Raw genomic sequence first — 17,452 nt, 5'->3', positions numbered from 1 at the left:
ATTTATCTCTTCTCCTAATGACATCCTAATAAATCTACTTTCTCCTAAAAAACTAAATTCTCCCAAAACTAATGAACCAATAAAGAAGTGGACAAGTGAACTAAACAGAACTTTCTCAAAAGAAGAAATTCAAATGGCCAGAAAACACATGAAAAAATGCTCACCATCTCTAGCAATAAAGGAAATGCAAATTAAAACCACGCTAAGATTCCACCTCACCCCTGTTAGAATAGCCATCATCAGCAACACCACCAACAACAGGTGTTGGCGAGGATGCGGGGAAAAAGGAACCCTCTTACACTGTTGGTGGGAATGTAGACTAGTACAACCACTCTGGAAAAAAAATTTGGAGGCTACTTAAAAAGCTGGACATCGATCTACCATTTGATCCAGCAATACCACTCTTGGGGATATACCCAAAAGACTGTTACTCCAGAGGCACCTGCACATCCATGTTTATTGCGGCGCTATTCACAATAGCCAAGTTATGGAAACAGCCAAGATGCCCCACCACTGACGAATGGATTAAGAAAATGTGGTATCTATACACAATGGAATTTTATGCAGCCATGAAGAAGAACGAAATGTTATCATTCGCTGGTAAATGGATGGAATTGGAGAACATCATTCTGAGTGAGGTTAGCCTGGCTCAAAAGACCAAAAATCGTATGTTCTCCCTCATATGTGGACATTAGATCAAGGGCAAACACAACAATGGGATTGGACTTTGAGCACATGATAAAAGCGAGAGCACACAAGGGAGGGGTGAGGATAGGTAAGATGCCTAAAAAACTAGCTAGCATTTGTTGCCCTTAATGCAGAGAAACTAAAGCAGATACCTTAAAGCAACTGAGGCCAATAGGAAAAGGGGACCAGGAACTAGAGAAAAGGTTAGATCAAAAAGAATTAACCTAGAAGGTAACACCCACGCACAGGAAATCAATGTGAGTCAATGCCCTGTATAGCTATCCTTATCTCAACCAGCAAAACCCCTTGTTCCTTCCTATTATTGCTTATACTCTCTCTACAACAAAATTAGAGATAAGGGCAAAATAGTTTCTGCTGGGTATTGAGGGGGGGAGCAGGAGGGGGTGGAGTGGGTGGTAAGGGAGGGGGTGGGGGCAGGGGGGAGAAATGAACCAAGCCTTGTATGCACATATGAATAATAAAAGAAAAATGGAAAAAAAAATACTGAGCTGAGGGATGGGGGCACAGCTCAAGTGGTGCAGGACTTGAGCTCTGGGTCCAATCCCCACTACCACACACACACACACACACACACACACACACACACAAAGAAGAAAAGAAACAATACTGAGTTGGCACAACAGTTAGTGAATTTACTTAAGTTATATATACATGGTATTAAAAATGATATAATTTTGTTTTAAAGTCAAATCAGAGGGATTCCAAGATGGCGGCTAGAGGGAGGAAGCAGAAAGCGACCCTCCTATAGTGAAATCTTGGAGAGACACTGGAGACACACTTTACAGGCATAATCACGGAGAAAAGGCATAACTTTGACCCCTCCACACCTCCAGCCAGCGCAGAGAATCTCCACTTCACGTTAAACGGAGAACCGAGGAGGCCCCCGGGGCCGCCAGTGGCCGGCGCCCATACGGCTTGGGAAGACACGGACCAGGTGAGCTTCGCGGTACCGCGGTAGCCCCACAGACAAGCCTGGGCCAGAGCAGCATAGCCCCCTGGACAGACTGACCTCCACCCGGGAAAAAAAGAGAAACTGAGTAATAAGCAATAAGAACAGTTAAGACACGCTGGAAAGAGGGTGGGGTGCCCTGAGCGCTGAAGATTGAGGGAAGGGAATCCTTCCCGGGACTGTAAATAAACAAGCCGGGCGGGCCAGAGAGGCTCTGGCGGAAGCAGGGGCGGGGCACGCTCCCAGCAACCAGGAGTGGGAAAGCTGGTGACAGTGGCAGAGCAAAGAAAACTCCACAGGAGAGGAGGGAAGACCCACTTCCCACGTGAACTGTAAACAAACATGGCGGCCGGCAGGAGCAGCAGCACCGCCCAGTAAGCAGGAGCAGGAAAGCTTCTGAAAGTGGTAGTGGGAGGAAGACTGCACAGGAAAGGGGAAGACCCACCTCCCACATGAACTGTAAATAAACACGCAGGCCTGACAACGCGGGGCAGTGTCACCTTTCCCAGTGCTTGGAAAGGGGAAAGCCTGTAGCAGAGGCTCCCGCACAGGAGAACTCCTAGCAAACAAAGCCTGTGGGACCAGGTGAGTGCTAGCTCACCCCAGAGATCTGCATAAACAACGCCGCCAGCAACAGCCGGCTGACAGCAGCAGGCAGGCAAGCCACAGCTGCAGATACCATTCTCAGAACTGTCTGCAGACTCTCTTTTTTCTTTTTCTCCCCACCTTTGATGAGAGAACAACCGAATTACACCTGCAAGCAGAAAAACTTACTGAAACTGTATTGCATTTGAACTGGGGACACTTGGTGGGGTTTTTGTGTGTGTGTGTGTGTGTGTGTGTGTGTGTGTGTAGTTTTGTTCTACTTTATGCGTCCCCTTTGATGAGACAACTACAGAACAACATCTGAGGCACCAACTCCAAGATTGGAGACTGAGACGGACACCCAAATTATTAAGACTGAAACTTCATTGCATTTGAACTTGGAGGTTTTTTGGTTTTTTTTTTTTTTTTAATTTTCTATTTTCCATTTCATTTTAATTCATTTTTATACATAGATATTTCTTTCATTTACCTATTATTTATTTTATTCTTATCTTTATTTTTTTTTGTTTTTGATTTTCAATCCTATCTCTGTCCCTCTGTCTGTTCAGCTTCCTGTCAATTAGTACACTAACGCTCCCTGTTTATACCTTTGAAACGTTCTTGTCTGAAACCTTGTTCTGCTTTCTCCCTCTTGTCTGTATATTTGTTTTCCCCTTTTCTTTAACTTCTTGCTTTCCATCTCAGCTCAGCCTTCCATTCTAAATATTACCATTGTTATTATTACAAGTTAGAAAATACTTAATTGCACACAGTACAGGGACATTAACAACACCAAAGACAATGAAGGGAAGACAGAAAAAACAGGGAAACCAGTTTCCCCACAGCAAAAAATTAGTACAGGAACCAGAGGGGAATGAAGAGAACAGTAACTCAGATCCAGACTAAAACAAAATGAAGATAAACTATGTCAAAGGACCCAATGAAGCCCACAAGAATAATTTAAAAGAAGACATACTACAAGTGCTCATTGAGAATTTTATAGAGATGATACCGGATAGGGTCAACCAAAATGTACAGGAGACACTCAAGAAATTCCAAGACAACAAAAATAGAGAATTTGAAAAAGCAAAAGAAGAAATAAAGGAAACCATAGAAGCACTGTATAAACACCAAAGTGAAAGAGAGAACACGATGAATAAAAGGATAAATGAACTCAGGACAAATACAGACAACATTAAAGAGGAAACCAGCCAGGATACGGAAAACCTCAGAAAAAAGAACGAAACAAAACTGCAAAACAAAACAAAAGGCCAATCCAGCAGAACAGAACAAACAGAAGACAGAATCTCAGAACTTGAAGATGAAATGGTAAATTAAGAACTATTAATTAAACAACTCATGACCTGTGAAAAGAAAATGCAAGAACTCACCGACTCCATCAAAAGACCAAACTTGAGAATCATGGGCATCGAAGAACGAGAATAGGTGCAAGCAAAGGGAATGCATAATATATTCAAGAAAATAATTACAGAAAATGTCCCAAATCTAGAAAAAGATATTCCCATACAGATGCAAGAGGCCTCCAGGACACCAAACAGACCAGATCAAAATAGAACTACCCCACAACATATCATCATTAAAACAACAAGTTCAGAAACTAAGGAAAGAATATTGAAGGCTGTAAGAGAGAAAAAACAAGTAACATACAAAGGTAAACCCATCAAAATCACAGCAGACTTCTCAACAGAAACATTAAAAGCAAGAAGAGCGTGGGGTGAGATCTTCCAGGCACTGAATGAAAATAACTTCAACCCCAGGATACTCTACCCAGCAAAACTATCATTCAAAATAGATGGAGCAATAAAAGTCTTCCGTGATAAGCAGAAACTAAAACAATATGTGACCACAAAGCCACCACTACAGAAGATTCTGCAAGGGATTCTGCACACAGAAAGTGAAACCCAACTTAATCATGAAAAGGCAGGCAGCACCAAACCAGAGGAAAAGAAAAAGCAAGACAGTAGAGAGAAACCTCAACTTAGGTACACACAATCAAACCTTCAAACAACTAAGACAACTAAATGACAGGAATCACCACATACCTATCAATACTAAAGCTTAATGTCAACGGACTTAATTCACCCCTCAAAAGGCACCGCTTGACGACATGGTTTAAAAAGCAAGATCCAACAATTTCTTGCTTACAGGAGACCCATCTCACCGACAGAAATAAGCATAGGCTTAGGATGAAAGGCTGGAAGAAGATTTACCAAGCCAATGGCCCCCAAAAACAGGCAGGAGTAGCAATACTTATCTCTGACAAAGTAGACTTCAAACCTACATTGATCAAATGAGACAAAGAAGGACATTCCATACTAATGAAAGGGGAAATAGACCAAAAGGAAATAATAATCATCAATCTATATGCACCCAATATCAACGTACCCAATTTCATCAAACATACCCAGAAAGACCTAATAGTATGTATAAACGCCAACACTGTGGTTGTGGCAGACTTTAACACCACATTATCATAAATAGATAGGTCATCCAAACAAAAAATCAATAAAGAAATCCAAGATCTAAAATATGCAATAGATCAAATGGACCTAGTAGATGTCTACAGAACATTTCATCCAACTTCTACACAATATACATTCTTCTCAGCAGCCCATGGAACCTTCTCCAAAATAGATCATATCCTAGGGCACAAAGCAAGTCTCAGCAAATATAAGAATATAGAAATTATACCGTGCATACTATCTGATCACAATGCAGTAAAAGTAGAACTCAACAACAAAAGTAAAGACAAAAAACATGCAAACAGCTGGAAACTAAATAACTCATTACTTAATGAAGAATGGATCATCGATGAAATAAAAGAGGAAATTTAAAACTTCCTGGAAGTCAATGAAAATGAAAACACAACCTACCAGAACCTATGGGACACAGCTAAGGCAGTCCTGAGAGGAAAGTTTATAGCCATGAGTGCATATATTAAAAAGACTGAAAGATCCCAAATCAATGACCTAATGATACATCTCAAACTCCTAGAAAAACAAGAACAAGCAAATCCCAAAACAAATAGAAGGAGAGAAATAATAAAAATAAGAGCTGAAATCAACGAAATAGAAACCAAAAAAACCATACAAAGAATTAATGAAACAAAAAGTTGGTTGTTTGAAAAAAATAAACAAGATCAATAGACCCCTGGCAAACCTGACAAAAATGAGGAGAGAAAAAACCCAAAATAGCAGAATCAGGAATGCAAAAGGGGAGATCACAACAAACACCATGGAAGTCCAGGAAATCATCAGAGACTACTTCAAGAACCTATATTCAAATAAATTTGAAAATCTTAAAGAAATGGACAGATTTCTAGATACATATGATCATCCAAAACTGAACCAAGAGGAAATTAATCACTTGAATAGATCTATAACACAAAATGAAATTGAAGCAGCAATCAAGAGTCTCCCCAAAAAGAAAAGTCCAGGACCTGATGGATTCTCTGCTGAATTCTATCAGACCTTTGAAGAAGAACTGATACCCCTCCTTAAACTGTTCCACGAAATAGAAAGGGAAGGAAAACTGCCAAACACATTTTATGAAACCAGTATTACACTTATCCCAAAACCAGGCAAAGACATCTCCAAAAAGGAGAACTATAGGCCAATCTCCTTAATGAACATTGATGCAAAAATCCTCAACAAAATAATGGCAAACCGAATTCAACAACACATCAAAAAGATTATTCACCACAACCAAGTAGGCTTCATCCAGGGATGCAGGGGTGGTTCAACATATGAAAATCAATAAATGTAATAAACCACATTAACAGAAGCAAAGACAAAAACCACTTGATCATCTCAATAGATGCAGAAAAGGCCTTTGATAAGATCCAACATCATTTCATGATAAAAGCTCTAAGAAAACTAGGAATAGAAGGAAAATACCTCAACATTATAAAAGCTGTATATAACAAACCTACAGCCAGCATTATACTTAATGGTGAAAAACTGAAACCATTCTCTCTAAAATCAGGAACCAGACAAGGATGCCCACTATCTCCACTCCTATTCAACATAGTACTGGAATTCCTAGCCAGATCAACTAGGCAAGAAGAAGGAATAAAAGGAATACAAATAGGCAAAGAAACTGTCAAAATATCCCTATTTGCAGACGATATGATCCTATACCTTAAAGACCCAAAAAACTCTACTCAGAAGCTTCTAGACATCATCAATAGCTATAGCAAGGTAGCAGGATATAAAATCAACATAGAAAAATCATTAGCATTTCTATACACTAACAATGAGCAAACTGAAAAAGAATGTATGAAAACAATTCCATTTACAATAGCCTCAAAAAAAATCAAATACCTAGGTGTAAACCTAACAAAAGATGTGAAAGACCTCTACAAGGAAAATTATACACTTCTGAAGAAAGAGACTGAGGAAGACTATAGAAAGTGGAGAGATCTCCCATGCTCATGGATTGGTAGAATCAACATAGTAAAAATGTCTATACTCCCAAAAGTAATCTACATGTTTAATGCAATTCCCATCAAAATTCCAATGACATTCATTAAAGAGATTGAAAAATCTACTGTGAAATTTATATGGAAACACAAGAGGCCACGAATAGCCAAGGCAATACTCAGTCAAAAGAACAATGTAGGAGGTATCACAATACCTGACTTCAAACTATATTACAAAGCAGTAACAATAAAAACAGTATGGTACTGGCACAAAAACAGACATGAAGACCAGTGGAACAGAATAGAGGACCCAGATATGAAGCCACACAACTATAACCAACTTGTCTTTGACAAAGGAGCTAAAAATAAACGATGGAGAAATAGCAACCTCTTCAACAGAAACCTCTGGGAAAACTGGTTAGCAGTCTGCAAAAAGCTGAAACTAGATCCATTTATATCACCCTATACCAAGATTAACTCAAAATGGATCAAGGATCTTAATATCAGACCACAAACTCTAAAGTTGATACAGGAAAGAGTAGGAAATACTCTGGAGTTAGTAGGTATAGGTAAGAACTTTCTCAATGAAACCCCAGCAGCACAGCAACTAAGAGATAGCATAGATAAATGGGACCTCATAAAGCTAAAAAGCTTCTGTTCATCAAAAGAAATGGTCTCTAAACTGAAGAGAACACCCACAGAGTGGGAGAAAATATTTGCCAACTATACATCAGACAAAGGACTGATAACCAGAATATATAGGGAACTTAAAAAACTAAATTCTCCCAAAACTAATGAACCAATAAAGAAGTGGACAAGTGAACTAAACAGAACTTTCTCAAAAGAAGAAATTCAAATGGCCAAAAAACACATGAAAAAATGCTCACCATCTCTAGCAATAAAGGAAATGCAAATTAAAACCACACTAAGATTCCACCTCACCCCTGTTAGAATAGCCATCATCAGCAACACCACCACCAACAGGTGTTGGCGAGGATGCGGGGAAAAAGGAACCCTCTTACACTGTTGGTGGGAATGTAAACTAGTACAACCTCCTGGAAAAAAATTTGGAGGCTACTTAAAAAGCTAGACATTGATCTACTATTTGATCCAGCAATACCACTCTGGGGATATACCCAAAAGACTGTGACACAGGTTTTTCCAGAGGCATCTGCACACCCATGTTTATTGCGGCACTATTCACAATAGCCAAGTTATGGAAACAGCCAAGATGCCCCACCACCGATGAACGGATTAAGAAAATGTGGTATCTATACACAATGGAATTTTATGCAGCCATGAAGAAGAACGAAATGTTATCATTCGCTGGTAAATGGATGGAATTGGAGAACATCATTCTGAGTGAGGTTAGCCTGGCCCAAAAGACCAAAAATCGTATGTTCTCCCTCATATGTGGACATTAGATCAAGGGCAAACACAACAATGGGATTGGACTTTGAGCACATGATAAAAGCGAGAGCACACAAGGGAGGGGTGAGGATAGGTAAGACACCGAAAAAATTAGCTAGCATTTGTTGCCCTTAACGCAGAGAAACTATAGCAGATACCTTAAAAGCAACTGAGGCCAATAGGAAAAGGGGACCAGGAACTAGAGAAAAGGTTAGATCAAAAAGAATTAACCTAGAAGGTAACACCCACGCACAGGAAATCAATGTGAGTCAATGTCCTGTATAGCTATCCTTATCTCAACCAGCAAAAACCCTTGTTCCTTCCTATTATGGCTATACTCTCTCTACAACAAAATTAGAAATAAGGTCAAAATAGTTTCTGCTGGGTATTAAGGGGGTGGGGGGGAGAGGGAGGGAGCGGAGTGGGTGGTAAGGGAGGGGGTGGGGGCAGGGGGGAGAAATGACCCAATCCTTGCATGCATATATGAATAATAAAAGAAAAAAAATAAATAAATAAAGTCAAATAAACTCTTCTAAAAAAATGAATCAGTTTGTTCCATGTGTGTACAAATATCAAAAAATGTAACTTTTGGTGCTTAATTCAATTACCGAAAAACTTTTACATGTGTTGAAACTACTTAGGTATGTAAATTTACTTTTTCAATCACAAATTTTTATGAACTCTAAATTCAGATCAAGAGTTTCCAATGAAAATTAAGTGTCTGAATTAAGATGTGCTACAAATGTAAAATGTACATTAGATTTCGAAGAGTGAATTAAAAAACTATAAAACAGCTTATTAACTTTTTATATTAATACCATGTCAAAAGGACATTATTTGGGGGTTTTTTTCCTTTTTTTTTTTAATGGTGCTGGGGATCAAATCCAGGGCCTTGTCCATGCTAAGCAAGTGCTCTACCACTAAGCTACACCCCAGTCCCAGTATTCTGGATTTATTTGCTTAAATGAAATAGATTATTAATTTAACTACACCAATTTCTTCATACTTTTTTTACATGGATACAAGGAAGTTTAAAATTACATGTATGGCTAGCATTATATTTCTGTTGGGCAGCACTGATTTGAAGATAACATTCATTTGAAAGCCCTAATTTCCTGGACAGAATTAAAACCGGGCTCTGCAAAAAGTCCATTGCACTTGTTCCGTTCCCTCACCAGCCCATTTGGGAAACAATCCCAAATGGAGGTTTACTCACAGCTCACAAGAAGACAAGAAAGCCTGCAACCTTGCTAAGAAAAGAAAAGCCTTCTGCCCTCTGAGACTATGGCCTTGAGACCTTGATGAATTTCTGAAACTCCCAGAAGGGACAGAAGAAAAGGACAGCGTTTGGCAAGGAACCCCATCCAGGCTCTGGGAGGCCACTGGAGAGAGTCAGCCACAGTGCCCATGAGTCACATTTGCACAGATTAGAACCACCCTGGCTCATCCTGAACAACTGAGGCCTTGACACCACTGACCTCTTTGAGCTGCCATTTTGTCTTATAAAATGAGGGAGATTTCTAACTCTGAGGTCCTTTCTCTGGGCCATACAAAGTCATAGGAGAGAAACAAACTGATAAAAGGTTACTATCATCTCCTGGAATTACTATAGTCCCTTTCAGTACACTTAGGAGAGTGAAAGAAGCTGATGAGAATTGTGACAATCCCTAGCCTACATAAGTTATGACACCATTTACAAAACACCATCACAGATCATGTCACATGCCACTGACAGCCAAAGAACAGGTATTGTCACACATCTATCCCCATTTTACAGAGGAGACACAGGGACTCAAAACAGTGGTGGCTGTCCAATGCACAGGTATCTCCTACAACCTGGTCAGGACTCCAGTCCTTCACTCACTCTGCTTCAATACATTCCAAATTTGCAAATGTGTACAGCATTTGTTTTACAGCATCTTCTGCTTCCTATTTATAAAAACAAAACTTCTACTTTTGTCTTTAGAGAAAAATTTCATAGAAGGATCGAATATTTTATAAAATTTTTTTAAATGAATAATCTAAATAATCATGCCCCACTTCTACTCCTAATGCTAGTGAAATGATCTTTCACATTCTAAACACAAAAGAATGTAACAAGACTTCAGGACGCCTCATTCCCCATTAAGAGCTGCTGCTGAACCATGAATACCCATCATGCAGAGAAGTGGGTTAGTTATTAGGACCAGCAAGTCTGAACAAAAAATGTAAGTGTTCCTGTGAGCACTCAATCTTGTAAATACCTATTGTCCAGAAAGGAATGTTCATGGAGGAAAACAGCATTTGCACTGAATCACATCTTCTAGTGTCTCCTTATCTAAAATGGTCTGTTTGGCTATACCTGCATGTGTACTAGTTACATGCAAAGAATCCTGGAGACCTACTACAGTCATGACTTCAGGGATCATACCCAGTGCATCCCTATTAATAACAGCAATGACAATCACGGTAACTAGTAGTAAGAAGAATTTTTCACTAATATACTGGAACTATGAGACAGGCATTCTTCAGAACTTGACTCAATCAATCCCCACAACAGCCCGGAGGTAATTACTATCATTCTACTTGTTTTGCAGATAAGTTAAGGCACAGAGTCAAATACACATTGTGTACCAGACTACAGTGCTATACGTACTCCACATGTGTCACCTTGCTCAATTCTCATACCTGCTTTATGAGAGAGGTACTGAGGCTTAGAGAGATGAGGAGATTTGCCTGTACTAATAAGATGAAGAGCTGAGGTTAAAACCCAAGCTGATGACCCTCGATCTCAGTTACTGTATAACACTATTACTTTCCACCTTATATAACTGTTCTTGTAATACCTAGCCATGCCCCAATTACTCAGAGATGGGTGGTAGACTAGATCCTGTTATACCCTGCCCAAATATCTTCTCTGAGGGACCCTTGGGTGCTATGAGAGTTGGCTAACAAGAGCTTACACAGGCCCTTCTCCAGGAACCAGCTCCTGCCCAGAAATGCCTAGATCTATGCCTCCCACCTTCCTCCACAGCCAGTGGCTGACTGATACTGCCCAGTCACCTTGCTTCAGGATGTGACAACTCTGAGGTGCCATTCACTCTGGAGCTCCAGGAATGAGAAGTACCTCTTTGCTTGGTTCTTACCTGGCCTTGCCCTACCCTGCTCCCCTGATTTCCTGATGGCTTTGTCTTAAGAACCATACCAGAAAAAAAATCACTTATGCAAGAAACCCTGAGTCAGTCTCTACTTCTCCCGAGCTTCACCTAGGAAACAGGCTTTATCAAGCACTACACAGCAACACTTTAAACTGCAATCAAAGCAACCTGGAGGAAGCTGTCAGTACTGACACATGTTGGTTTTTTTAAACAGTAAAAGTATTTTTCCTTTTAAATAATCCCACATTTTTGCATAAGTGTTTCAGGATGGAAGCTAAAAGCATTTATATAAAATACTGAAAATGGAGGCCTTAAAGAACACCTACTTCACTAAAGAAGCTTTGCGGCACAGTTTGTCAGCCCCTCTGTAGTAGTTCACCAGCTGCGCCAGCCCGGGCTCGTGACCTACAAGGAAAGAGAAGGCTCAGAAAGGAACAGGACAGGTGTGGACCAACAATGTCAGCACCAGCATGCAGGAGAGAGAACAGTTGTGTCATGCCAGCTTTTCTTTCTCTCTTTCAGGACTGGTTGTTAGATAATTTTGTTTGTGTGTCCCTGAGGTCCTTCTTTCTCTCAGTATCCTCTGACAACTCTCACCCTCCCCACAGTACATACGAGAATATCAACATCGAAGATCTGCCAAAGACCACTGCTACCTTTGTTTTTTCTTGTTAGGATGGAGGCTGTGGAATTATTTTTTATTTCACCTTTTCTTGGCTTAACACCCATAGACTTATAATCTCTGCACAGTAAGGCTACTTTTAGAGTCACACTCTCCACTTCCCCAACTTCTACAGACATCAGAGAAGGCAGCAGAACGATGATGATGTTGATCTCAAGCTTCTAGCAGGGCCACTGGGAGAGAGGGATAGAGGGAGGGAGGAAGGGAGGGAGGCAGGCAGGGAGGCAGGGAGGAGATGGAGAAGCTGTGTCCATATGTCAGGAGCCCTGAGAACTTTCTTCTGTGCATGATCCCATAGGGAAACCCATCTCAACTGCTCTTGTTACTCAGCTCCTCCTCCACAAAATTAGAACAGGGGGCTGGAGTGCAGTTCAGTGGTAGAGTACATGCTCAGCATATTTGAGGCCATATGTTCAATGCCCAACACCATGCACACATAAAAAAATAAATAAAATAAAACAAGCACACATAAAAAAATAAATAAAATAAAACAAATGCATAAAATTAGAGCTGAAAGGATACAAATAAAAACACTATTTAAAATTTTTTTTAATCATTTAAAATCCTTACCAAATGCATTGCATTTCCAGTAACAAAAAATAAGACTCAAAAGTAAGATTTTCAGTTGATATCAGAGATAAGAATAATTCACCTGAGAATGGCATACAATCAAATCGAAAGCTTTAGGCATTACCTGGCTTTCACGGTCCCTGGGGCAGACAGACTGATTCACACCTGAACTACCTCCTCATCCCCACAGCACTGGCATTCCTGAGCCTTTACCTGACTCTACAAAACTTTCTCCTTAGGTTTCACACAGTACACTTTAAGCAAAAGATAAATCTCCCTAACAGTAAGGCATATAGCCATTGTGGTTTGGGAATGCTGTTTTCCTTATGATAAAAACCAAATGTTTTCCAACATTTGCTAAATTTTTGGTGCCTGTTTAGGATATGGACCCCAGGGGTTTCCGCTTTTCATCTCCAGCAATGACAACTATCCCTGACTCTGCCTGAGCACAACCTTGTGTGTTTTAAATATTAGGATTCCACCTGAGTTTGTAAGTCAGACACTGCCAAGTCCAAAAGAGGAAAGCCAGTTAGTTAGGAAGGGAAATGGGTAAAACATAGAGGAAATAATTACTCAACTACAAGCAATTTTTCCTCTCCTCAGGGGAAGTAAATTTTTTTTTTCCTGCTGAGGGCTTTCCAGGGAGACAGTTTAACAAAAGGGAATCTCCAGGCTCATTTTCTGTATTCTGAGATTGCTGGGGATTCCAATCATCCTTTCCATGGAGTCACTATTCTACACCATAAACTTGTATTAACAATGAAAAGTTGTCCACAGTACAGTGCCAAAGAAAAAATTCAGTAAGGTTATACCTCAATATGCTTCATTCCCCAAACTATGGCAGTTTGACACAGCTGTAATGTCACCCAAATCCTCTAAGTAAGCTCACCAAGGGCCAGCCAATTCCAAATGGCCTATTCCAGTCTGCACCCATTTAGCCTCTGACCACACCTATTTCAGAAATCCCTCTCCTCTGTGGGTTGCTCTCCAAGGCCCAGATCACTCTTCTTCACCATCTATGCTCACCTTCTGCCCTTGGAATAGAATTGGCCCCACCCAGGTGAGTGTGGCAAGGAACCAAGGCTACCCAGAGAGGGAATGCCCTTCCCAGATGACAGTGCCATGACGGGACCAGGAGTCTCAGGTCTGTGGATTATGAGTTGAACCGATCTGGACAACTTCTGGATTACGTCATTTTAAAAGGAGCCACTGGTCCTCTCCTCTCTCTGTCCCTTCCTACAGGGGAGTATGTGCATAGGGTGTTGCCAAGCCAGCCTTAACCATATAAATTGGTAACTCCCTCAGAAGAGCAGGGCAGAGATCCAGGGGAACCCAGGCTCTGGTAAAAACCTTTATTCAATGCAGTTGTGAAAGCACGTTCTTTGGTGACGCTAAGGAAAGGTCTAAAATCAGACACCCCCTCCAGCATTCCTTGGGCAAGGAAGAGCTAAAGCTCGTGCTTTTGGAATGCAAAAGTCCTTTTCAAATCCAGTGCTCGTGAGTCTGAGCCTTCGGGGAGCAGAATCCCCGGGGCTTCAACACCTACAACTCCCCCTCCGGCGCCCACAGCCGGCAGGGAGGAATCTTCAGCGCAGGAAAACTGCAAAATGACTTCAGCCGGATGCCAGCCCCTGGCTCTGCAAAGCCTCGCCCCGCCCGGGTCCCCAACCTGCCTGATCTGGGGTCGTCGGGCCGGGGGGAGACCGGCTACTGCGGTCGACGCCGTCCCCCGCCCCCGTGCTGCAAGGACAAGTCATTGTCAGCTGAAGCCGCACCGCGACTCCGGTTCCCAATCTGGTTCAGGAGCTCAGAAAGCGATGGGTTTACGTCTTGCTGGATCCGTTTTAGATCTGCCCGAGCAACCTCACGGAGGGCAAGATTTATGACCCTAAAAACAAAAGCGCTGGCTCTCCCGGGCCGTGGGAGGAGCGGCCGGCCAGGCCGCCCGCTCGGGGGCGCAGACGCGGGAAATGGGGGACTGCTCACCCAGTCTCCCGAAAGGCAGCCGGTTCCTCTCTCCCAGCATCAGGTTAAACCTGGGGTTGTCCCGCCTCAGCCTCTTCCAGTGGCCGGTGGCGAGGAGCAGCCGGGAGACCTCGGCGTAGACGCTGCTGTTCTCGTCGCGCACCACGAAGGTGTACATGGCGAAGGGCCGCGTACCCCGCGCGCCGGAGCCGCCCGGGCAGCCGCAGCAGGAACGAGGGGCCGAGGCGGCGGCTCAGCTTGCACGCAGCCGGCCCGGGCCTCCCGCCCGCCCGCCTAGCGCAGCGGCCGCGCCTCTCGGTTCCGGCGGCACCGCCCCTGGGCGCCCGAGTGGCGAGCACCGCCCGGACGCCGCGCCCACCGCCAGCCTGGCCCCGCCTCCGCCCCGTGATTCCGCGCGGCCCCGCGGGACGCCTGCTGGACCCGGCGTGCGGGCCGCGGCTTGCTGCGCTCACGCTCTCTATACAGAGAGGGCTCAGCTCAGGTGCGCGCTGCTTTAACCTGTGCAGTGCAGGCAAAGCCCCGACCGCAGCTGAGCCCACGGTCACAGCCAGGGGTGCGGCCTGCGGAAGATCCCTTTCTGCAGAGCACCACCTATTTCAAAGGGATGTTTTATGGATGACAACATAAAGTTCTAAGGCCCCGTCCTGTGTTCAAGTGAAGATGCTCTTCCCTTTCTCTCTGCTTCTCGACTACTGACAGCCCTCCGCGTTGTGGTTGCTCCTGGTATCCTTGGGGTCCAGTGCTGCTTTCATCTGCAAGACCTCCTAGGTGGCGCACGGCCGAGAGAGGTGACTTTAGACGCTCTGGGAAACAGTCCTGGGCAGGCCCTGTGCACGTTTATCAATTGCCAGGGTCCCGCCACTTTCTTTCCCTTCTTCGGACCTCGTTTTCCCCTTCTGAGTGGTGAGGGAATGATTCCCTTTGGTTCTGATAGCCTTCTTGTCTAACTTCCTTTTAGGAAACCGGTTTTGGTGCATTTGAGAGACAGGACAGATTTCCCGCACTCCTCATACATTACCTTGAGCCTCACCTCCTTTACTTGTCTTTAGAGAAAGAGCACCCGGGGACCTCTTCCCATCCTGTTCTCTCTGAGCTTATGGTATCTACTGTAAAAGCTGCCCATATCACGTAGGGCAAGCAGTCAGTCGTTTTGCACACCCATCCTGATGTAGAGGTTTTCACCGGCAGTAGGGAACTGCTCAGAGCACATCCCTGATGTCTGCAGCCTGCCATCCATACATAGAAGGTAAGAATTGGTCAGTCATGCACTGGCTTCCTCACGCTCCCAACGACTCTGCCAGGAGGCATATATCCTAGGCTGCAGGATGTATTTCAGTGGTTCTCTGCAGGATACACTTCCACTTGTCCACAGTGTTAACTTGCTGGCTTCCTTTCTTTCCCCAGCTCACTACCCTAGTCACTCCATAGAGGTTTCTTGGGACCACCTCCCAAAGAACGGGACTCAAACCCTTGTTCCAAGGTCACCTTTTGGGGGAACTCAAGTCAAGATATGCTGTGTCTGTTGCTCTTCACGGGTCATCTTGACACTGACATCTATACAGTCACGAGGCTGTATTCCCTTTTCTTTATTTCTCACTTCTGCACCATCGTTGGCTTCTCCCGCTGCCTCTCCACAGCTATGGCTCTCATTAGGAATACCAATACCACTGACTTCTGAATTTTCAAATCCAGTAGTTACTTTTCTGCTTTGTCTCACATACTTCTTGAAGTGAACATCATTTTTGTTAGTTTTTGTACAGCACTCTTTATCCCCTTTTTTTGAAAATCAAACTCATCTTTCCCCTTTGGATTCCTTTTATATGGCTCTGGTGGAATTAAAACTGTCCATTATGGGCATAGGAAAATATATATCCAGGCTTGGCCCAACAGGACTGCTCAATCCCTTTTGTCACAATGGTAAAACAGGAAAATAACACAAATCTGACCAATCTAATTCTGCCAGGGATTTTTTTTTTTTTACCAGAGATATGGAGAAAAACTAATTTTTTTTTCAACTGGGGTTGCTTAGATATAAGACTGTCTGTGTGGGACAACTTATAGCTATATTGCTATTTTACACAGGAAGGACCCTGTTTGCAAATTTGACCTCCCATCTTCCTTGAATTAGAACCTGATCATGTGGATATGTATGTTTTTGCCGAAATATGTGAGTGATAGGCCTTGCTTCCTAGTCTGGATCTTAGAATTTTGGTATTCCTTCTCCTTTAGGAGGCAGAACATACAATTAATAACAATAGTAGAACCAAAAAATGTAAGTATTTCACCAAAATTGGTTCTATGTTTGATCATAAATCAATCCTCAATAAATTTCAAAAGAGATAATTCTGAGCACATTCTCCAACAATGGAGGAATTAATTGGCTCAGAAACTCACTAATACATTTCTAAATAACCTGTGATTCAGTGAAGAAATCACAACAGCATGAGAAAATGTTTTTTAGCTGAATGACAATGATGTTATGGCATAACAAACTGGAAGGATACAGCAGAAGATATGCTTAAATGGAAACTTATAGCTTAAAGCACATGTACTAGAAAAAGAAGAAAGACTGGTACCAAGCATGGTGGTGCACACTTGTAATCCCAGCATCTGGAAGGCTGAGATGGAAGGATCAAGAGTTTAAAGTTGGGCTGGCTGAGTGGCTGGAGTGGTAGAGCCCCTGCTTAGCACATGTGAGGCCCTGAGTTCAAACTCCAGTACCACAAAAAAAAAAAAAAAAAAAAGAGTTCAAAGTCAGCCTGGGCTACATAGTGAAAGCCTGTCTCAAAAAAAAAAAAAATTCTACAAACAATTCAAATGAATAATAGAATACAGCAAAGTCACTAGATACAAGATAAATATACACACATCAATTGTATTTCTGTGACCAACAAAGAAATAGAAAATTAAAGTATAAAAAGATACAATTTATAATAGCATCAAAAAATGTCAAATACTTAGGACTGTTAATGAAAGCTGTGCAA

The 17,452-nt window shown here is 42.4% G+C and overlaps 2 protein-coding genes across 2 annotated transcripts in view; one reads left to right on the top strand and one right to left on the bottom strand.

Moving 5' to 3' along the window:
- Ttl (tubulin tyrosine ligase) overlaps positions 1-14,743 on the bottom strand; it is a 39,840-nt gene extending 25,097 nt beyond the window's left edge. Inside the window, exons 1-2 of the mRNA XM_074050266.1 lie at positions 14,469-14,743; positions 11,557-11,635 (exon numbers count right to left, since the gene is read on the bottom strand). Of these exons, the coding sequence (XP_073906367.1) occupies positions 11,557-11,635; positions 14,469-14,625 (236 nt within the window). The 5' untranslated portion in view covers positions 14,626-14,743. The remainder of the gene's footprint in view (positions 1-11,556; positions 11,636-14,468) is intronic.
- Positions 14,624-17,452, top strand: part of LOC141414732 (uncharacterized) — a 70,011-nt gene continuing 67,182 nt past the window's right edge. The window contains exon 1 of the mRNA XM_074049029.1: positions 14,624-14,949. Within this exon, the coding sequence (XP_073905130.1) occupies positions 14,624-14,949 (326 nt within the window). The remainder of the gene's footprint in view (positions 14,950-17,452) is intronic.

Source organism: Castor canadensis, chromosome 12 (assembly GCF_047511655.1).
Source record: "Castor canadensis chromosome 12, mCasCan1.hap1v2, whole genome shotgun sequence".
Lineage (NCBI taxonomy): Eukaryota > Metazoa > Chordata > Mammalia > Rodentia > Castoridae > Castor > Castor canadensis.
The sequence above is the reverse complement of the archived record's forward strand: the minus strand, read 5'-3'. Positions and strand labels throughout refer to the sequence as shown.